The sequence below is a fragment of the Oratosquilla oratoria genome, chromosome 39 (assembly GCF_046742065.1).
Source record: "Oratosquilla oratoria isolate Oo_2021 chromosome 39, ASM4674206v1, whole genome shotgun sequence".
In the NCBI taxonomy this organism is placed as follows: Eukaryota; Metazoa; Arthropoda; class Malacostraca; order Stomatopoda; family Squillidae; genus Oratosquilla; species Oratosquilla oratoria.
Window position 1 is genome coordinate 9,105,334 of NC_134815.1, and position 21,029 is coordinate 9,126,362.

The 21,029-nt window shown below is 39.0% G+C and overlaps 1 protein-coding gene across 1 annotated transcript; it reads right to left on the reverse strand.

The window, feature by feature from the left end:
- Positions 1-538: 538 nt before the first annotated feature.
- Arl8 (ADP-ribosylation factor-like protein 8) lies at positions 539-19,703 on the reverse strand. Its single transcript, XM_076176529.1, has 4 exons — positions 19,463-19,703; positions 14,618-14,772; positions 9,269-9,430; positions 539-3,198 (listed from the first exon to the last, which is right to left on the reverse strand). Exons 1-4 carry the CDS (start codon positions 19,583-19,585, stop codon positions 3,075-3,077), a joined length of 564 nt encoding a protein of 187 aa, XP_076032644.1. The 5' UTR covers positions 19,586-19,703; the 3' UTR covers positions 539-3,074.
- Positions 19,704-21,029: the final 1,326 nt, after the last annotated feature.

Consider the following 21,029-nt stretch of genomic DNA (forward strand, 5'->3'; position numbering starts at 1 on the left):
AGTATCACCATCATGACCACAGAGTGATGTCTTGAGGGTTTGATGGACTGCACCTCAAGGACCATTTGTTTAAAAAAAAAAAAAATTGCTCCTTGGGATTAGAAAGTGACCACAACAAAGTGAAGACCTCCCTCCACTACTTATCCTATCCCAAACATCCAACCATCAAGACAGGATGGCTTCACGTGGTGGGCAGCATTGCTGGTACTAATTGTGGGAACCATCTTGTATGGCCCTTTGCTGGCAATCTAGCTATGAATGGGTAGCCCTTTCCCCCTAAACAGGACAGAAAGGCCAAAGCCCCCTATAGCCTTACCCATCAATTCACAGGGACACACATACCAAGCCCCCACACACAAGGTGATTTCCATGATTTCCATGGGGGTGGACCAGTATCTAGAAAACAAGAATTCATCCTGTAAAAGGGGGGTCTACCGTAAGACACTTGGGGAACAATGATTGACTGATTTTCCCCCCAGAGCATCTTGGTAGTTAGCAATTCCAATAATTAATAGTAAAGGTGTAAGAAAATAGTAAACTCCATAGATATTTTATTGATCTATAATTCCTTACAGCTGATGGTGAGTCTGGTATAGAGAAAATGACATACAGCATAATTAATAATACAAAGGTGACACAGGAATAAACACAAGAGGGGGAGGGGTTTCAGAACAATGTGTTTAGGACTTCCCCATGGAGTTTGGGTGATGCAAAGGTAAGCTTTGTGGGAACAACATCCAGTGTGACAATCATACTCTTCACTGCCTGTCATCACCTCGGAAAAAAAACCCTCAGTGGAGAATATAATTCTTAGTATATGACACAATTACACAATTGGGCCCAATGAAAATTTAACCCAGTACTAACAATCAGACAGACAAACCTCAGTTTCAAATGGCACCTGGGAAAATGTAAAACAGGATCGTCACTTCATACAATTAATTATCAGCAGAGATGACTGACCGACCAACCACAGACAAGCCCTACCATAACTACAAAGATATGGATTCTGGTGGATTTTGTGCAGTATGTCCAACTACAGAGACTGAAAGATTAACACAGTTCATTTTACATAATTTCTTATAATGCAATTATAATAATGCATCAAATATATATATTTATAATACAGAGAATATAAAAGGTGTAAGGAGTAAGTTTGCTGTACAAAGAAATGGAACAAACTAGCCAGGAATGCAACAGATTAAATTCCAGCAAACAAGGTGGGATATGGATGCACACATGCAGACTTTGAAAAAGATCTTGTCAAGCTTATCACTTGTCTTCCTCATCTAGAATGAGTCATCTTGCTCCTCTGATAGGTTATCCACTGATGCAGGGCAACAAAACCTTAGGCTTGCTTCACTTGTCTCTTATGGAAGACAAGCAATTTAGATCTCTCTATATTCTTTTTACAAACTCATTCAACTTTTATATTGCACACAATTATATAACTAAGCTCTCATTATAAATCTAACACCCTACATTACCACACACTCAAACATACCTTTCTTAAAATCTTCAAATCTTGTGCACCAAATCAAGTACTCTATTGACTACAAGAACTAGTACATACATTTCTTACATCCCATATGTACCAAGACAATTCACTAACCCGAAACTGAAAAAGAAATTATATATATATAAAAAATGTACTGAATAATCCTAATAGGATGTGCAGTAAGCCTAAAAATATATAATAAAAGCTTATTCGTAGGATATATATATATATGAAGAATTTCTAGGCTTTTCATAAGCTACTGCACTGATTGCAAATACTGCAGCAAGATGACTACCAACAAAACATAAGGAAAAGCTCTACAAGGATATAAACATTTCTAGATAAATTATAAACAAATACTCTACAAAAATGTACAAGACAGCAGACAAATAGACACCCCTGTGCAACTTGCCCCCCTCCCCCTCCCCTGTATGGTGGATATACCTTCCAATTTATACTGTTTATTCCAAGCTTTCCTGTAGTAGGAGCTACAAAGTGAAGGACTTAAGCCACCAAAGAATTCTAAACAGTAAGAGTTCCTCAGCTCCCTTTGGGGGGGAGAGAGAGGAGAAAAAAAAAAAAAAAAAAAAAAAAAAAAAAAAAAAAAAAAAAAGAGAGAGAAAAAATCTAAAACTAAGAAAATCACAATGTTCATAACCACTTGCCTAGGTTGGAAGATTATTCAAACAGTATACTGGATTAAGTTTCTAAACATGGATTATACAGATCTCACTTCAATAAATGTTCATCATGTAGTGTCTTGTACACATTTGATATGGAGTGTTGGTATGCACAAACTATGTAAATGCTGCTCTAACTCTTATGCCTCAACATCTTCCAGTGGTAATGCATAAGGCATTGTGTGCCCCCAATATGGCTGCTTTGTTTCAACACTCCACCCCACCTTTTCTTGTCCTGACTGGCTTCACTATCTTCAAAGAAACGACGAATCTTAGGTTTTCCATGTCAAGTCCGACGACAAAGACGGAGCTAATAGTTGCTTGAATTCTACCACAGGACCCCTTCCCCCTCGTATAATGACATCGGCCACTTGGCCTGGGTCCTTGGCTTCCATAGGCAGTTTCCACCCAACCCACATATTGTCCTAAATATCAAAGTGTATAAACATTCCATCCATCAGTGCACAAAATATACACATTGTTTTCTGACTGATCCCGAGTGTAAAAGTAGGTTTGAGGCATCACAAAATCCAGCAAAGAAAGTGTTTAAGGAGAAATATAGGGTTCTTCTGTGGGTATGGAGTTGTTTATAAATGCTATCTTTTCAGTAATATGAAAGGTCAATATATATTACAGTGTTATTTGCACTTTCTTTTAATACACTTAATATGCTTAAATTCTGTAGAGAAGCTCACCTTGAACAAAAATGAAACACTCATCAGTCATGCCCACATCAAATTGAGTGGCAGAAAAACAAGTGTACAAATGCCTAGAAAGAGCACAACTTGATTCACAAGCCTAAAGTGCCAGTCCAGCACACTGCATTCCTGCTTACTCCTTCTCCTTCTCTCCAAGACCTGCCACCCCTCAGGCTGGAAGCGCAATAAGCACTTGGACTAGCGAGCACCACCAGACTTTGAGTGTGAGATGAGCCACTGCAGCGTTATATCAATGTTGTCCTTTTCTTTGCAAGATATAGAGTAACAGCAAATTTCACGGTCCTGAATGGCTGATAAGTTCCTAGGAAGGGAAGAAAAGAAAAAAAGAAAAAGAAAAGAAAACAAGTATGAACATTTCTAGAAATCAGTACACAAATGTATAAACACACACACACAAATATAGCTTAGAGGGTGATATAGCCCAAGCTCGAACAATAGATGAATCTAAATTTAAACAATTGGAAATCAAGGATCTTGATTAAGTTGGAACTGTATATGAATCTGAGGCTAAGTAAAATAAATTGGAGAGTAGGAGAGAGGACCCAATGAGCATGGCTCCTTTCTTATATACTACAATTAAGTGTTCCCAGTCTGGGGTATTGGCTGCATGTTATTGTGGGGTTAAATGTGGCTCAGGAGCATGCAGCTGATACTTTAGGTTCTATATGGGGCACCCCTAGAGACCAGATCCACACATTTTGTCTGCGAGAGGAAATCTCAATTCATAAAGAAATTATGCTATTTGTGACTGTCCCTCCATTATGCTGTCCCCCTACCCTTAACACTGTCCTGTACCAAAGGCATAAGAGGGTCTGGGAGAGAAGGGGTGGCTATACTAGTAAGTGAAGAGATAGGTAAATGTGTGGTGGAGTGGAAGATTAATGTGGATGAAGGTGAAACTGGGAAGGGAGATGTAGGTTTCTTAAGTGCATACGGGCCTGGTAGTGAGAAGTGTGTAGAAGAAAGGGAGGCTTTTTGGATAGATTTAAATGAGTGCATAGAGGGTTTAGGGAGAAATGTAAATGTAGCAACATAGGGTGATTTTAATGTTAGGGTAGGAAATTAACCAATAGATGGAGTGGTTGGGAAGTGTGGAGTTCCAGGAAAAAATAGTAGTGGAGATGTGTCTAGAAAGAGCTGATATCAAATACAATGTTTAGGAAGAAAGTCAAGCATAACTACACAAGGGAGAGGGTGGTGGATGGGTGGTAAATAGGGTGTTAATGGACTACATAATGGTAACCAGGAGAATAATAGGAAGATTTCTGGATATACGGGATAGGAGGAAAGCTTTTAGGAGCTGTCAAGTGTTTTTACGAGAGTAGTAGAGCATGTGTCAGGATTAGAAATGGAGAGAGTGAGTGGTTCAAGGTAAGGTGGGACTTCATCAGGGATGTGTTATGTTGCCCTGGCTGTTCAACTTATACATGGATGGGGTGGTGTGAGAGGTAAATGCAAGGGTAGTGGGTCGGGGATTGGAGATGTTTAAAGAAAATGGAGAAAAGTGGGATTTGAGCCAGCTGTTGTTTGCGGATGACACTGCGCTTGTAGCAGGATCAGGAGGGATTGAGGAAGTTAGTGACAGAGTTTGGGAGAGTGTGTGAAAGAAGGAAGTTGAAGATAAATGTGTGTAAAAGTAAGGTGATGAGATGTACAAGGGGTGAAAGTGGCAGCAGACTGGAAGTGAGCATTAAGGGAGAGCAACTGGAGGAAGTGGATAATTCTAGATACTTGGGTGCGAATGTGGCATGAAAGGGAGGAGTGGAGGTAGAATGTAGATTGAGAGAGGTCAGTAAATGCCTTGGTGGATTAAAAAGTGTAATGAGTAATAGACAGTTGAGAATGGATGCTAAGAGGAGATTGTATGAAGGAGTGATTGTGCCGACAGCATTGTACGGGGCAGAAACATGGAACATGAGGGAGGAAGAGAAAGGGAGTTTGAATGTGTTTGAGATGAGGTGTCTGAGAAGTATGACAGGGGTTACTAGGCTGGATAGGGTGAGAAATGAGGAGGTGAGGAGGAGTACAGGGGTGGTGAGGGAATTGGGAGATGGGGTGGAAGAAAGAGTATTGGGATGGTTTGGACACATGGAAAGAATGAGTGAAGAAAGACTAGTAAAAGACGTGTGAAAGGCAGATGTGGAGGGGGTGACCTAGGATGAGATGGATGGATGGGTAAAAGGGGCTTTGGGGAAGAGGGGAATGTCTGTTGAGGAAGGATGGGAGAGGACAGAAGACGGGTGAATGGAGAATGGTTGTATATGGATGATGTGATGCATGAGGTGGAATGGGTGGGGGATGGGTGGAGGTGAGGTAACATGTTTGAGAAAAATTTGATGCAGCCTGAAGGGATTTCTCCCCATCTCCTTTTCTGCATGGGGTGACAGAGAGGGGGGGGGGTCGCCAATTTAATGAAGCAACATTGCTGTGGATGTGCTGCGTCTTGTGACACTGCTTCTGATCCAGGGCAGTGGACAAGATGCAGGGATGACCCATCATCCAGGAGGTGCCAAGATAAGAGGGAGAGAAGAGGGTGGAGTGTATTAGGGATGGAATGGGTGGGAATGGTTTTTATGCCTTTGTTTTTTGGCTACCTCCCTTGTAAGGGGAAAAAAGCCATTGGTACATGTATGTATGTACATGTTCTAAGGGGTGAGAGTGGGGGGGAATATCAGATCTTTTTTGGTGGAAGGTATGTTAAGACTGGAGGATAGATGAACAGAAGATAGGGAGGTGCTTAGAGTAAACTGCTTAAACGAGAAAGAAAAGAAGGAGTACAAGAAGCTGAGAGAGGAGTGAGAGGGAGTGAAGGATAGAGTAGAAATAGGAGTGGAGGAGGAATATGGAGAGTTGAAGGAAGGAGTAGGCGTACAAAGTTGGTGTACGGGAGGATGGGAGGAAATAGAAGGAAGGATAGTGAGTGGTGGGATGAGGAAGCAAAGAAGGTTGCACAAGAGAAGAAGCAAACATTCACAGATTGGTTACAAAATAGGACAAGATAATCATATGAGAGTTACAAAGAAAAGAGAATTAAAGCATAAGATAAAGGAGGGAAAGAGGAGAGCAGATGCAAAGCAGGGTATGAGTACGACAGAAATCTATTAAAGTAATAAAAAGGTTTTGGAAAGAAATCAAGAGAGGAAGAGGAGGCAAATCAGAGAAGAAAAGGTAAATGATGCAGATGAAGAGATGATAATGGAAGAGAAGGTAGTAAGAAGGGCAGAGTATTTTAAGGAGTCGTTAACTGTGAAGGATAAGGAGGGATAGGTAGTTGCAGTGGGAAGTGCTAAGAAAATGAGTGTTGAGCGAGGAAATTGGAGGGGAAATAAGGAAAGATGAGGTGAAAGCAGTTGTTAAATTGAGAACAGGTGAGGCACCTGGGTTGGATAGGTGTCATGTGGAGTGTCTAAATGAGGGTACAGTGATGAACTGGCTGGAGAGGTTGTTTTATTTCTTTAAAAGAGGGGAGAGTGCCAGAGGACTGGAGGAATGCCTGTATAGTTCTGTTTTACAAGGGGAAAGGGGCCAAGTGTTAGTAGTAATTTCAGAGGGATCAGTTTGTTGAGTGTAGTTGGGAAGGCTATGGGAGTGTTTTGATTGAGAGGATTAGGAAAGGAACAGGGGGAGTAATTGCTGAAGAACAGTGCGAGTTTAGGACAGGTAGGGGTTGCATGGATCAGATTTTTGTGGTAAGGCAGATATGTGAGAAAGGTTTAGGAAAAAGTAAGGATGCTTTTGGGCCTTTATAGATTTGGAAAAGGTTATGACTGGGTAGACAGGAAGGGACTGAAGGAGGTATTGCAGATATATGGGATAGGAGGAAAGGTGTTAAGAGCAGGGATCAAGTGGTTTGAGGTAAAGGTGGAACTTTGCCAGGGATGTGTTATGTTGCCATGGCTGTTCAATTTATACATGGATAGGGTGGTGCGAGAGGTAAATGCATGGGTATTTGGCTGGGGATTGGAGATTGTTAAAAAAAATGGAGAAAAGTGGGAGACAAGCCAGTTGTTTTTTGCTGATGGCACTATGCTTGTGGCAGGATCAGTGGAGGGACTAAGGAAGTTAATGACAGTTTGGAAATATATGCAAAAGGAAATTGAAGATAAATGTAGGTCAAAGTAGGGTGATGATATATACAAGGGGAGAATGTGGCAGCAAATTGGGAGCAAGTATTAAGGGAGAGAGACTGGGGGAAGTGGATATTTTTAGATACTTGGGTGTGAATGTGGCAGGAAAGGGAGGAGTGGAGTTGGAGGTAGAAGTAGATTGAAAGAAACGAGTAAATGCCTTAGGGGATTAAAAAGTGTAATGAGAAATAGACATTTGGAAATGGATGCTAAGAGGAGATTATATGAAGGATTGTGCTGACAGCACTGTATGAGGCAGAAACATGGAACATAAGAGAAAATGTTTAAATGTGTTTGAGATGAGGTGCCTGAGAAGTGTGATAGGGGTTACTAAGCTGGGGAGAGTGTGAAACGAGGTGAGGAGGAGAGTGGAGATGGAAAGGGAGTTGTTGTTGTTGTCATTCCCTAGACTGTCTGTCCGAGCAGTCCCGTCTCCCCAAGGAATGCCATAGCCGAAACTGGGTTTTCCCACAAATCCTTTATAGAGCGTATGTTGTGTTGTTTGCGTGCATGATTGTGTATAATGCAGTCTTCCATTATGTGTTGTATGGTATGGGGTGAAGTGTTACATCCTGGGCAGCTGTTCACAATGCGGTCATCCAGCCTCTTCTGGTAGCTTAGAAGTGCTGGGTGGTGACCGCACCACAGTCTGGCCAAGTGGACTCTGTCCTTTCGTGGGAGAGAGGATTCAGAAGGGTGGATATCAGGGGGTCTGGCATGCAGCAGTGTGTTGTCTTTCAGTGTGTTAATGGAGCGGTGGGTGATATGATTATGAATATGTTTCTGGAGGCTGGTATTTGTGGAGGAAGAGAAGAGAGTATCTGTGCGTGATAAAGGTCTTTGGGTGTTGTTTTAATGTTTCTTGGTGTGTGTGGGTGTTCTGCTATGTAGTGTAGCGGGTGTAATGTGTTTGTGGTGGCTGCGGCAAGTGTTTGTGTGCCTCTCATGTCGAGGTGGTCCTTGACTTTGAGGACTTTTGTTTCATGGTGTAAATGGTCTGTAGGTGTTGTATTTGTGCAGCCTGTAATTGTTTTTAGGGCTTTGTTTTGTATGATTTGAAGAGTGTTGTGGTGTGTCTCACAGAGATTAGGTCCTGGAGCTGCAGCGTCTACGTCGTGGGACCACCCCCCAACCCCAAGAGTTGGGGGCCAAACGGCAGCAACCACCCCTGGCCACCGGCTCTACGCAGGTGGTACTGATCCCCGAGAGGAGCTACGCCTACCTTGGGGAGTACCACAATCCTTTTTCCCAACATGGAAAGGGAGTTGAGAGATAGGGTTGATGAAAGTATTGAGATGGTTTGGACATGTGGAAAGAATGAACGAAGAAAGATTAGTAAAAGAGGTGTGGAAGGCAGAGGTGGCAGGAGTGAACATAAGAGAGCGACCAAGGATGAGATTGATGGATAGGGTAAAAGGGGCATTAGGAAAGAGGGGAATGTCTGTTGAGACAGAAGATAGGTTGTGTATGGATGATGCTGTGATACATGAAAGGGAGTGGGTGGGGGATGGGGAGTATGTGTAAATGATATTTTGATGCAGCCTGAAAGGATTCCTTCCTGTCTTCTCTTTCTGCATGAGAGGATGGGGGGGGGGGGGTTGCCAATCAAATAAGGTGGCCTTACTGTGGATGTACTATGTCTTGCAACATTGCTTCTGACCCATGGCAGTGGGCTGGATACAGGGATGACCCATTATCCATGAGGAGCTAAGATGAGAGGGAATGAGTGGTGGATGGGAGTGGAATGAGTAGGAGCATTTTAACTTGGCTACCTCCCTTGTAAGGGGGAAAGATCCCTTGGTATATATTTATAATATCAAGCCTTCACAGATTATGCACAACTCACAGCAAAACCAGATCTGTTACCAGCAGAACTGGGTCAAATAGAAAAATGCATGAGTCTGGCAGCTGGAACTCCTGCAATAACTAAAATTTTCTTATACATACCCCATACAATTCCATGCTTTCATTTTACATCATAAAAGTTAAATTCTACAGGCTGACTAGAATGAACAATGTGGAAATTAATTCTAAATACACCACAATAAGCATTAAGAATTTTGACCTTCTATAACTTGCAGATATATCAGTAATGATGTTACTTCAGGAAAATTAAAATATTCACATTCAAGAGTATTTAACTTAAAATAAATAAATACAAAAGTATACAAAACAATACATTTATTTAAAACAAAGGCCACCCCATATTAAATCCTACTGTAAAGTCCGTAAAGAATGACTTACATTCGTTCGATAAGTCCTTTCTCATCTAGTGCATTGGGCAAGTCTCTTTTGTTCCCTAAGACCAAAACAGGAATCCCCATAAGCTGAGGCTTGTCCAAAAGGTTATGCAACTCGTTTCGTGAGGCCTCTATCTTCTCAGGGTCTGCTGCATCCACCATATAACTGCAATCAAAGAAAGTCTGTCTGACCCAACTTGATGTGTTACACAATAATCAGTTCTTATTTCTAACACTACCATTCTTAATACATGTACACACACACACACCTACAAAAGGCATTTGATAAGGTACCACACAGAAAATTACTATATAAACTGGAAACAATAGGAGGCATACATGGAAAACCATTGAGTTGGATGGAGGACTTCCTACATTGAAGAAAAATGAGTGGTGCTCAGAGACAAATATTAAAAATGGGAAGAAATGAGTAGTGGCATCCCACAGGGGTCAGTACTAGCTCCGATAATGTTTGCTGTATATGTAAATGACATGGATGAGGGCATTGATAGTTACATGAACTGCTTTGGAGATGATGCAAAATTATTAAAGAGAATAAACTCTGAAATAGACTGTGACTCATTGCAGAAGGATCTGAACAAAGTCTCAGAGTGGAGCAAGAGATGAGTAGAATTCAACATCAAGAAGTGCAGTATAATTGAATTTGGGAAAGGCAAGAAGAGAATAACAGGACAATATAAAATTGATGGAAAAGAAGTAAAGAAAGTGAATTCTGAAAGGGACCTTGGAGTAATCATCACCAAAGACATGTCACCGGATAAACATATAAATAAAATAGTCGGAGAAATATACAATTTGTTGAGATCAATAGAGGTGGCCTTTAAATACCTGGATAAGGAAATGATCAAGAAAATATTACAAACACTGATAAGGCCAAAATTGGAATATGCAGCACTGATATGGTCACCCAGTACAAAAAAGAATACAAGAAAATTAGAAAGAATACAAAGAGCAATGACAAAGTTGGTCCCAACATTTGCAAACCTAACATATGAACAAAGACAGGCCGAACTGGAATTACCAACCCTGGAACAAAGAAGAGAACGAGGGGACCTAATAACCATCTACAGAATTATGAAAGGAAAAGAATGCCTTGATAGAGAGGACCTATTAAAACAGGACAGAGGAAAAACAAGAGGACATGCAATGAAACTCAAAAAGGATAACTACAGAAGAGACCTGAAAAAGAACAGCTTCCCACATAGTGATAGATGTATGGAACAAATTGGATGAAGAAATAGTGTGTGCAAACACACATACCAAGGCTTTTTTCCCCCTTACAAGGGAGGTAGCCAAAAAGGGAAAGGCATAAAATAATTTCCACCCCTTCCATCCCTGAATACACTCCACACCCCTCCACCCTCCCTCTCATCTGAGCACCTCCTGCAAACACAATACAACAATTTAAGAGCAAACTTGATCTTGCGAGATACAAAAACGGGTCACCACGAGCATAGCTCCCCTTCCCGTATAATACAACTAGGAAAACTAGGTAAATACATAGAATTACCAACTCTAGAACAAAGAAGGGAAAGAGGAGGCTTACTATCTACAGAATTATGAAGGGAATGGAAATCTTAGACATGAATGACGAATGACTTATTGAAATGGGACAATGGAAAAACAAGAGGACACGAAAAGAAACTAAAAAAGGATAATCACAGAAGAGATCTAGAAAAAGAAAAGCTTCCCACACGAAGTGAGATACTTGGAACAAATTGGACAAAGAAACAGTGTGCAAACACTATTCAAGATTTTAAGAAAAAACTTGATGCTGAGATACAAAGATGGGTCACCACGAGCATAGCTCCCTTCCCATATAATACAACTAGGTAAATACACACATTATATTGGAATGGATGAAAGACTTCCTGACTGGGAGGAACATGAGAGTAGTAATTAGAGACAATTTCTCAAATTGGGAAGAAATGAAAAGTGGAGTACCGCAGGGATCAGTACTGGCTCCGATCATATTTGCCATATACATAAATGACATGGATGAAGAAGAGTGTTATATAAATTTCTTTGCAGACAACGCAAAAATACTAAAGTAAGAACGGAGGAATATTGCAACTCATTACAACAAGACTTGGACAAGATCTGGAAATGGACTCAAAAGTGGGAAGTGAAATTCAATATCAAGAAATGTAGTATAATGGAATTTGGAAAAAGTAAAAACAGAATATCAAGATTATAAAATTGATGAAGAGGTAAAAAAAGTAAACTTTGAAAAAGACCTTGGAGTGATGATCAGCAAAGACATTACAAACATATTAATAAAATAGTCCGAGAAATCTACAATTTATTGAGGTCAATAAAAGTGGCATTTGTCTATTTGGATGAGGAAATGATAAAAAAAATTAACTACCGTATTTTCCGGCGTATAGTGCGCGACTTTTATATGTTGGAAGGGCCTAAAAATGGGGGGTGCGCGTTATCCGGTGGTGAGCATTATCTATGGCCTATGATAAAAATTCTGCAGCTGTGTGTGTAATTTTTTTCACAACAACATGACGATGTTGGCTGTCACAAAGTCGGGACGGCACACTTCTCCGTGATGTTCCGTGAGAACAAGAAGAACAGCCATGGTGACATGAAAGAATACGTCAGCATGGGCTATATAAATATTTGGTATAGGTAGGTATCTATCGAATCTTATTTTTCATGTTTAAATAGGCCTAAACACCATGAAACATGATCAATATTCATGATATTTGCCCATGTTCACAGCATCCTAGTTTGAATTTTTATGTTGGCTTTGTTGCTTCACTTTAGGTACGGTACAAATTCCGTTGCGGCCGTTCATAAACTCGTGTCAAACACCTGACTACAACACCCTCTTTCGGGAGTTATATTAACTAAACGTCACCTTGATGAGAGACTGTCCTATTTCACCACTGTCATTGTAGGTTCAAAGCTAAAACGAAACAGTCTGTAGTTTGTTTCAGTATTAAATAAAAAATGGTAAAGACGAATTATTTCCTCAAGATATAACATTAAATTTTTCTGTATACAGTATTTTACTTCCAATAAACTTTTTTAGATCATATTTCCTACAAACTATTTAAGCTACAAAGTAATAAGGGACCAACGCACAACATGAGTCATATACCGGTACATGTAGTTCCGACTTTTTCTTAGTTGTGTGCTGATTGATGCCTAAACTGACACTTAATTTAGTGACAAATCAACAGATTTCCCAGCGGTGGCTCTAGCCAATGAAAAATACTTCTCCATGTAACCTCGTTCACATGATACTAAGTAATCGCCGTTATTTCATTGGTTTATTTTTACTTACATTAATTATCGTAGTCTATGCAAATATTTGGGATCCGTAAAACAGCATTGGTACCAACATCATGAACGTTGGCCGTTTTAGCTCACCCGGAATATGCGAGATCAGGGCCGAGATTGACAGTTCTATTGCCAACCTAGCCTACACTAAACACCCTCTTGCGAGAGTTTGTTAAACTAAACCACTTCAGTAAAGACACTTATGAACCGAAACATAGTTGCTGCATGGCGATAAAAACTTGTACACAGTGATAAAAACTTGAACACGGTGATAAAAACTTGTAAGATGAATTATTCCCTCAGGATAGTAAATTACAATTTTTCTGTAAAAATCCGAAATTTTTCATGTACATTTTGTATTCAATAAACTTTTCATGGCTCAAATTTCCCACAAAACAATGGACCAACGCAAGCAGGAGTCGCATACATGCAGTTCACGAGCTTTAGCCACCAGTGACTTTTCCTGGCATGCGCGTTATACGTCGGTGTGCGCTATCTGTGTACTGAGATAACGAAGTGCATGGGTGCGCATTATAACCCGATGCGCATTTTAAGCCGGAAAATACGGTACACTAATAAGACCAAAACTTGAGTACACAGCAACACTATGGACACCCAGTACCAAAAAGAATATAAATAAATTAGAAAGAATACAAAGAGCAACAACAAAACTGGCACCAACTCTTTACAAAATGACGTATGAACAAGGACTGTCCAAATTAGAATTACCAACTCTGGAACAAAGAAGGGAAATAGGAGACCTACTATCTATATAATTATGAAAGGGATGGAAATCTTAGATAAGAATGATTTATTGAAATGGGTCGATGAAAAAAAAAAAAAAAAAAAAAAAAAAAAAATTACAGAAGAGATCTGAAAAAGAATAGCTTCCCACACAGAGTGATAGATACCTGGAACAAATTAGACGAAGAAAGTGTAAGCTACTAGGTATATAAGTTACACATACACAGTAAATGATTGCTTCATGGTAAAACGCCTGATATTTTTGTGCTTGGTAGACCAAATTCCCCAATATATGTTGATCTATAAGTGGGGAATAATAAGCTATACCACCTAGAGAAGAGACAAGATAAAATGTGTGGTATTATTTTAGTTGTGCACACCCACACGATATAGCATTAGAAAAATAAATATTAATTTTGTAAATTATAATGCATGAACATATGAGATTTTATTGGTGGAAATAAAAAACAAAAAAACCTTGCTACAAGCAAATTTACTAATGAACGAAGCCACTAGGATACAGTCCAGACGCCATGCCAGTCCATCACTATCAGACGATAGCTTTAACGTTGTGGACCGGGTGTTCTCAAACTCCAGGTGACATTAATAAGCACTGTTACAAAGATAATAGGGCTTCCTTGGACCTTATGAGAGAACACAGGGTTCTGCTGTCATCTGTTAATTGCCCAAGGTACAATAATAATCAGGCTGTCAACATCCGTAATGACAACAATGACCAGGATGATCTTTAGAATTTGAGGTACCAAATTATTGAATATAGGTTAGGTTAGAATAGACTAATTTATCATCCCTTCATTTCTTCGACCTCGGCATATATCGAGACAATATAGTGTATCATCCAGCCGCCCCGACTTTGTTCGTTAGGAAATAGGTTTTAGCAACTTTTTTGTTATTGATTTCTGCCAAAAAACATCACATATTACATTGATCTATTATAATTTACAAAATCAATAATTAATTTTCTATTGTTTTATTGTGTAGGTGTGCACAACAAAAAATTTACCAAGTGTGTGGCAAGCTGTTTTGAGAAATAACAAATAGTGGAAAATACAAATCTGAATGAAACCAAGGAATGAATAATGTTGGCAAGGCAGACTCAATTTTGGGAAGGGAGGCTTTGAAGAAACAGATTGGGAGGAAATAGTGCATACAACAGGAAGTATAAGGAAATAAAGCTTTACAAGTACATATAAAATGCCATGTTGAAGAAATTAATCAATGTACAAAGTATTGCTTGAAAAAAAAAAAAAAGACACATTTGTTGTCTACTTACACAATAGCATTGACTCCTCGACAGTAGCGTTCCCACATTGACCTGAAGCGTGGCTGTCCTCCAATGTCCCAAACCTTAATGGTCACGTTGCCTTTAGTTATTTTACGCATGTTGAAGCCAACTGTTGGGATCATATCTTCACTGAACTGTCCAGACTGTGGATAAAATAAAATACTATCATGTGGTGATCAGTCTGTCACAGAAAGTAGTAACCATTCTTAGTGGATATGTAATAACTTCCCTCAAGTTTCACAAAAACTATCTACAGTCCTACAGAGCCTAGCAATGGTTTTGGGTTCTACCATGACATCTCTGGGAAGTAATTTTGGACCGTTTTACATTTTGTATTGTTATGGGACTTATGGGAAGGGGGTGGAGCAGTTAATAGTTGTCAGCTCTCCATGTGTGACAGGAGTGAGAAACAGGTGAAGTTGGTAAATATTTTGGTCCTAGTAGCTACTGTGACTGAGTGGTAGCCCTCCAGGGCTGCACTTCCTGATGGATCTGAGGGGGTTAGGTTTGGAGAATGGGCAGCCCCACTATCCATCTCCAAGGATAAGCAGTTCATTTGTGGATATATTACCTAGTACAGTGAAAGTGACCACTGCACCTAACACTTAGGACTTACCATACAGACGATATATGCCTACTGACCCAGGTTCTCACATGCAACTATACATTTTTACAAACTGCACAGCACTGGCAATATAGACATGGAAGAAACTGAAGGCTTTGTGTGCTCCTGCCAAAAATGCTCTACACCAAATATGTTGCATTTATCCATCATAATTTACTAATGCTTAGGGCTACCTAATAGTAAAGCTTTTAGTAACCCTTACCACCATTGTACAACATAGGGAGACCAAACAGAAGTACAAGACCCTTTGGTCCATAAGAAGGCTTACTAAATTGAAAAACAAATATGGGGCCGAGTGGAGGCATTCTACTGGCTCCTAGGATATAAACTAGTATCTGGCAATTTTTCACAAAAGTGTTAATACACACATCATTAAATAATAACAATAATCGAAGTTCTTTAATGGAAGTGATGGTCAAAGCAAGGCGCAGACAAGTCTATTGAAATAAACACCTCAAGTGAGGATGGAGCCTTTATTAGTCCCACGTTTCACTTGTTACAGCCTTTTCAAGTACTTAGTCGTAATACGTATGATTGAAATGAAATAAAAACTGTGGGAATGGGGGGAGGGAGTGAGAGAGGAAGGGAGGTTGGGGGGAGTGGAGTCAATGACCCTCTACCCCCCACCGTTCCTTCATCTCCCTCCCCATTCTCTCAGTTCTTCTTATTCAATCTCAGTCATGTGTATTACAACTAAGTATTTGAAAAAGCTGGAACAAGTGAAATGTCGTACTAATAAAGGCTCCACCCTTACTTGAGGTGTTTATTTCGATAGATTTGGTATATGCTTAACAGACCAAATTAAGTCATACACACAATTTTTTGTCATTAATAGTACAAGATCAATACCTTCAAATTAAGATTTCACATTTAAGTGTGTGCTTACCTCACTGTTTTACAGAAAAGAGATTCTGACTCCTAGCACTATTTTATCATATTTGGAATTCATTCATGTTTTATTTGAAGATGGGCACCTACTATGTAGTTTAAAATTTGTTTATCTAATCAATTAATTATTTCATATCAATTGTATGTACCTCTATGCCCTGGTCAATTAGGATACAAAAAGCATACTTGCCTTCACATCCCAAGCTCTACACGACAGAATGAACCCACAAATATTTAATTAAAATTCAAAACACTATACCAAAGTCCTATATGGAGATTTCATAGCCAGCACCATAATAATAAAATATATTTGTTAAGGATGCTTCCTCACAATGAAATCTATCCATTCATATTGCTATGCAACCATATAATCTATTTTTTGTTATCACAGGGGGATTGAATATTTATAGGCCTATGCTAAGTTGGTAATCTAGTTTACATTTTCTCCAACACTGAAGTAATGAACCCATTGATTCATAATTACATATCTTTTATTTTGTTGAAGGGTATTCAATAAAGCTTTTTCTGATATACACTGCTTCACAATTAATATGTATGATCATTACATCTAAATCATGTCTATCCTAACAACCCAAACTATCTTCAGTAGAAGTAGCCTTTGAACCTTCATCTAGCCTATCCCAGAGATTACCAGCATATATATAATGCACCCTGATATAAACATTATGAAATAGAAGTAGTCATTCTAACTGTATTGTAAAGACGGCACTTTGATTATGGATAAGTATCAGCACTGGTCATCACTTGACCATACACCTCTTAACTAGGTTTTCAGAGTACACCCATGTCTCTTAACCGAACTCTCACATGTCTCTTAACCAAACTCTCACCAACCACCACTTGTGTGGGCGTTTGGGCCTATAACAAAACTACTTTGGGAATTGGTGGTGTTTTATGTCCTGGGCATAAGTGGTAGTTGGAGAGTATATAAGATACCTAGGTGTATTTAATCACTTCAGTACAATGACTCCTATGTAGGTGTCACGAGGATGCCAGCGTTGGCATCTTGATTATATATATTTTTGTAGTTGTATACGAGTTATTAGTTTGATCCTGTTTTCTGTGTTTTTTATTACTCAGAGTAAAAGAACGAGTAATATAGCAGTGACTTTATAATGCAAGTAGTGTGATGAATAGTACATATGGCAGCCGATGTTGCACGTGAGAATTTGACTCTTACTGAAGTGGTAAAGTTCACAGTTTCATTATGTCACAACATGATAGAATAATACTGTACTCAAGTTCCCCATATTTACATCAATTGTTAACCCTTTTGAAAGCAGAGATCACATGCAACTTGGCATTCTAGCACCTGAAATAAGTGACCACAATCAGTTTGCAATGGGTTCATCAATATAGTTGAACCCTTCACTGCTGAAGAGGTCACATGCAGCTGAATAAAATATCTTGGCAGTAGCCAGAATACAAAGAAATGCCACCAAGTATAGAGGGAGTTAATTATCAGCTCTATCATCAATGGAGAGCATTCATCTGGAGGCATGTCACTTCACTCACGTGCTGCCATTGCCATTCCCCCATGGTTTCCCTGAGCAAGTCCCCATAAAGGCACCTTTCCTATTACTGACAGCTCTTAGTATAACTGGTCAACTTGTTCCATCTAAGAGTTCTATTGGCATACCTTTCATCTCCTATTACTGTTACTTATGATTTTTACATTAAAAAAAAGTCAAATTACTAAGAGAATTTCGAGTACCTTTTTTTTTTTTTACTGCAATATAGCAGTAGAAAATTAAATATAAATTTGATAAATTATAATACATCAATATAATATATATTTTTCTTGGCAGAAATCAATGACAGAAAACGTTGCTAAAGGTAATTCACTAACAAACCGAGTCATGGCAACTCCTTGAGACGCCATCTTTCTTTCGATAGATTTGGTGGTCAAAGATAACAATGAACCTGATGACCTCTAGAATTACAGGTACCACATTACTAAATGCAGGTTAGGTAGGTAGGTTAGGTTAGATTATAACTGACATTTCTTTGACCACTGCATCTACCAAAACAAAGATGGCATCTCAAGCAGTCAGAGTGGCTACATTTGTTTGAGTATCACTTTTAGCGACTTATTCTGTTATAGATCTCCACCAAGAAAAGCATACATTACACAGATATATTATAAGTTACAAAATTAATATCTAATTTGCTATTGCTATATTGCATAGGCGTGCACTTCTAGAAACTTAGCAAATTTAGGCTCTGTTCCTAAACAAAGTGCCTCTTGGGTAGCGCCTCCAGAAAGAAGAGGGTGTTGAAAAGGTTATGACGACAAGTGTCAAGGAGATGATCCTCTTTGACATCCACCTCATAAGATTATCACTTGCAGGTGGTGCTAATACCCATAGCTAATACAGAGGGATAAAAGCCATTATATATAAAAGGGGTTACCTATACAGATACTGGGTATGTGCAGCTATTGATAAGCCTAATCCACAGGTTACAAGTTATCTGAAGTAGAATAACCACAAGTGATAATCTACTACACAGCATAAAAATTTTGGCATTTGTTCATCTGTTCTCTTGTAATAGATTAATGGGAATCAATTCCCTAGCTTAAACTTATTAAATTGACTTTCATGGAAAGAGATAAACAAGTGCCCAACCCTCTTTGTTTCAAAGACAGGTAAATCTTCCCAGAATGTTTCAACTTTACAATCTAATAAATTCTCGACTTCTTTCCCTGGTCATCCATATTTTATCTCAAACAAGGCCTTTAATTCATTTTATTCTTAAATAATTGACAAAACTTATGGTGATGATAATCCTGTCCTTAACAATTCTGTCTGAACCATAATCAAAGCTTTTTTATATTAACATGAGCTCTTGCTGCTTTCAGCTTTAGATCACGGTTTGAAAGACAGGTTCCTATTAATGTTTATACAAATAAAACACAATATAGAATATAAAATGTGTAACACATGTATTGAAACTGCAATCAATGACTGCAACCTCTGAAATGGTTTACAATACCAAAAAAGTAAACTACCATTCTACCTTAAATAATGCACAAGGCTTCACAGCATTAAATGAAAAATCAATTACTACATATATATAGATATATGTATGTATGTACAAACAATCTATTCATCATTCCATGATTAATACAAGATGACCAACACGCCCATCCATAATGCGCACTTTATGGAGGGGAGAATCTTGTAAAGAACATTATGGGTGCAAATTATTTTGCGTTTATTCTACAAATGTAAGTAAAACTCCAAACCTTTACCAGCAGTATACTTAAATTGGGGTAAAAACTGACAGCAGACACTTACCGCTATCACATTTACGAAGGTGGTTTTCCCTGAGTACTGAAGGCCTACGAGAGTTAATTCCATCTCTTCCTTCCAGAACAAACTCTTGAACCAGTCTAATATCCTATTGATTAACGCAAGCATCTTTGTAATGTTATGATTATTCTTGTCGGAGTTGAGATACTGTTCCCTACAGACTGTCAACCTGTGACTAACAATCAGCACCCAAACACTAGAGTGAGGGCAACAATTGTGTAGATTATAGGATTCTTATTTCAAAGAACAAAAGCGCATCGCAGAAAGGATTGCATCGTTTATCGTGTTCGTACCGTTTCCACTACATAAGATCCCAAATCTTTTATGACCTATCATGAATATATCAGCCAATACGTATGAGTAGAAATAAATTTGGGGAATATAAATAAATTTCGTCTTAATAATAAACATGGAGAGTAAACAAGTTAAGAAAGGGATCAAGACGTTTATTACACGAACAAATACTGTCAAATTCAGCTCGTTATATTGTACAGTCAGTTTTTACAGGAGTGACCTCATTGTTCTGAATAATTGATTCTTTGATAGTTTATTTTAGTTATGTTGTAATTGGATACATAGGTATAAAAATACAATGCATAAAATTACGGGGATGACACAAAAAGCATTTGAAACTTACTTCCATTGTGGTCCTCTTAAAAACAAAGGACCTAGATATATTTAAATATGAAGTAATATAGCTAAGAACAGGACATGCTAAATTATAATAAGTAATTAAAATAATAATCATTGACATAGTTTACTTAGAATTTACCGGGTCTACTTCATAGCTGTGGTGGTCCACCGTTACCTCCAGCCGGAGTTTTCCTTTTGTAAGTCAATCTGGTCTGGTATGGAGTTTGAGGTTGCCCTGCAGTGAGCTGAGTACCCAAATACAGGAGGCTTGTCTGGCAGTGTCTTCGAAAATTTGTCCACATGTATCTTGAACTTGATGACAGGGCAGTTATTGATATCTCTAACAAGTTTTGGGAGCGTGTTAAAAATTCTGGGGCCGTTGTTAGTAAAACTGGAGGCCAAAAGGATCTTATTTTTTTCTGGAGTAGATGTAGGTAGATGTTTCTTCTCACACACGCGACCATTTCTACTGTCCTGTGTCTCTTGCAGAGACAATGTAGTCGGGTCAGACACCTGTTTCTCCAGTACCTTCCACACATACATGGCCCGATATCTCTCCGTCTCCTTTACTGTGAATACAGGCTTAGTTTTTTTTTTTCAAGCGATCCCAATAATTCGGGCCTTGCATACCTGTGATTTGCCTGGCGAAGTGTCTTTGGACAGACTCCAGTTCTTGTAAGTCTCCTTTTTTATGTGGTGACCAGAGTTGACTACAGTAGTCGAGTATTGGTTGTATGGTTGCTTCTCCCATATGGGATCTAGGGTACTTGGGCCAAAGCAATCTATTGGAGTCCGTACAACGCAGGTGGACAAAACAGAATAGGCCCACATGATTAACTGATCTTCCCTATATTGATAGGCTGTCTTCACTGGGTTTGTTCTCTGTGAAAGGCAGGTTGTTGCGACAAGATCTCATATA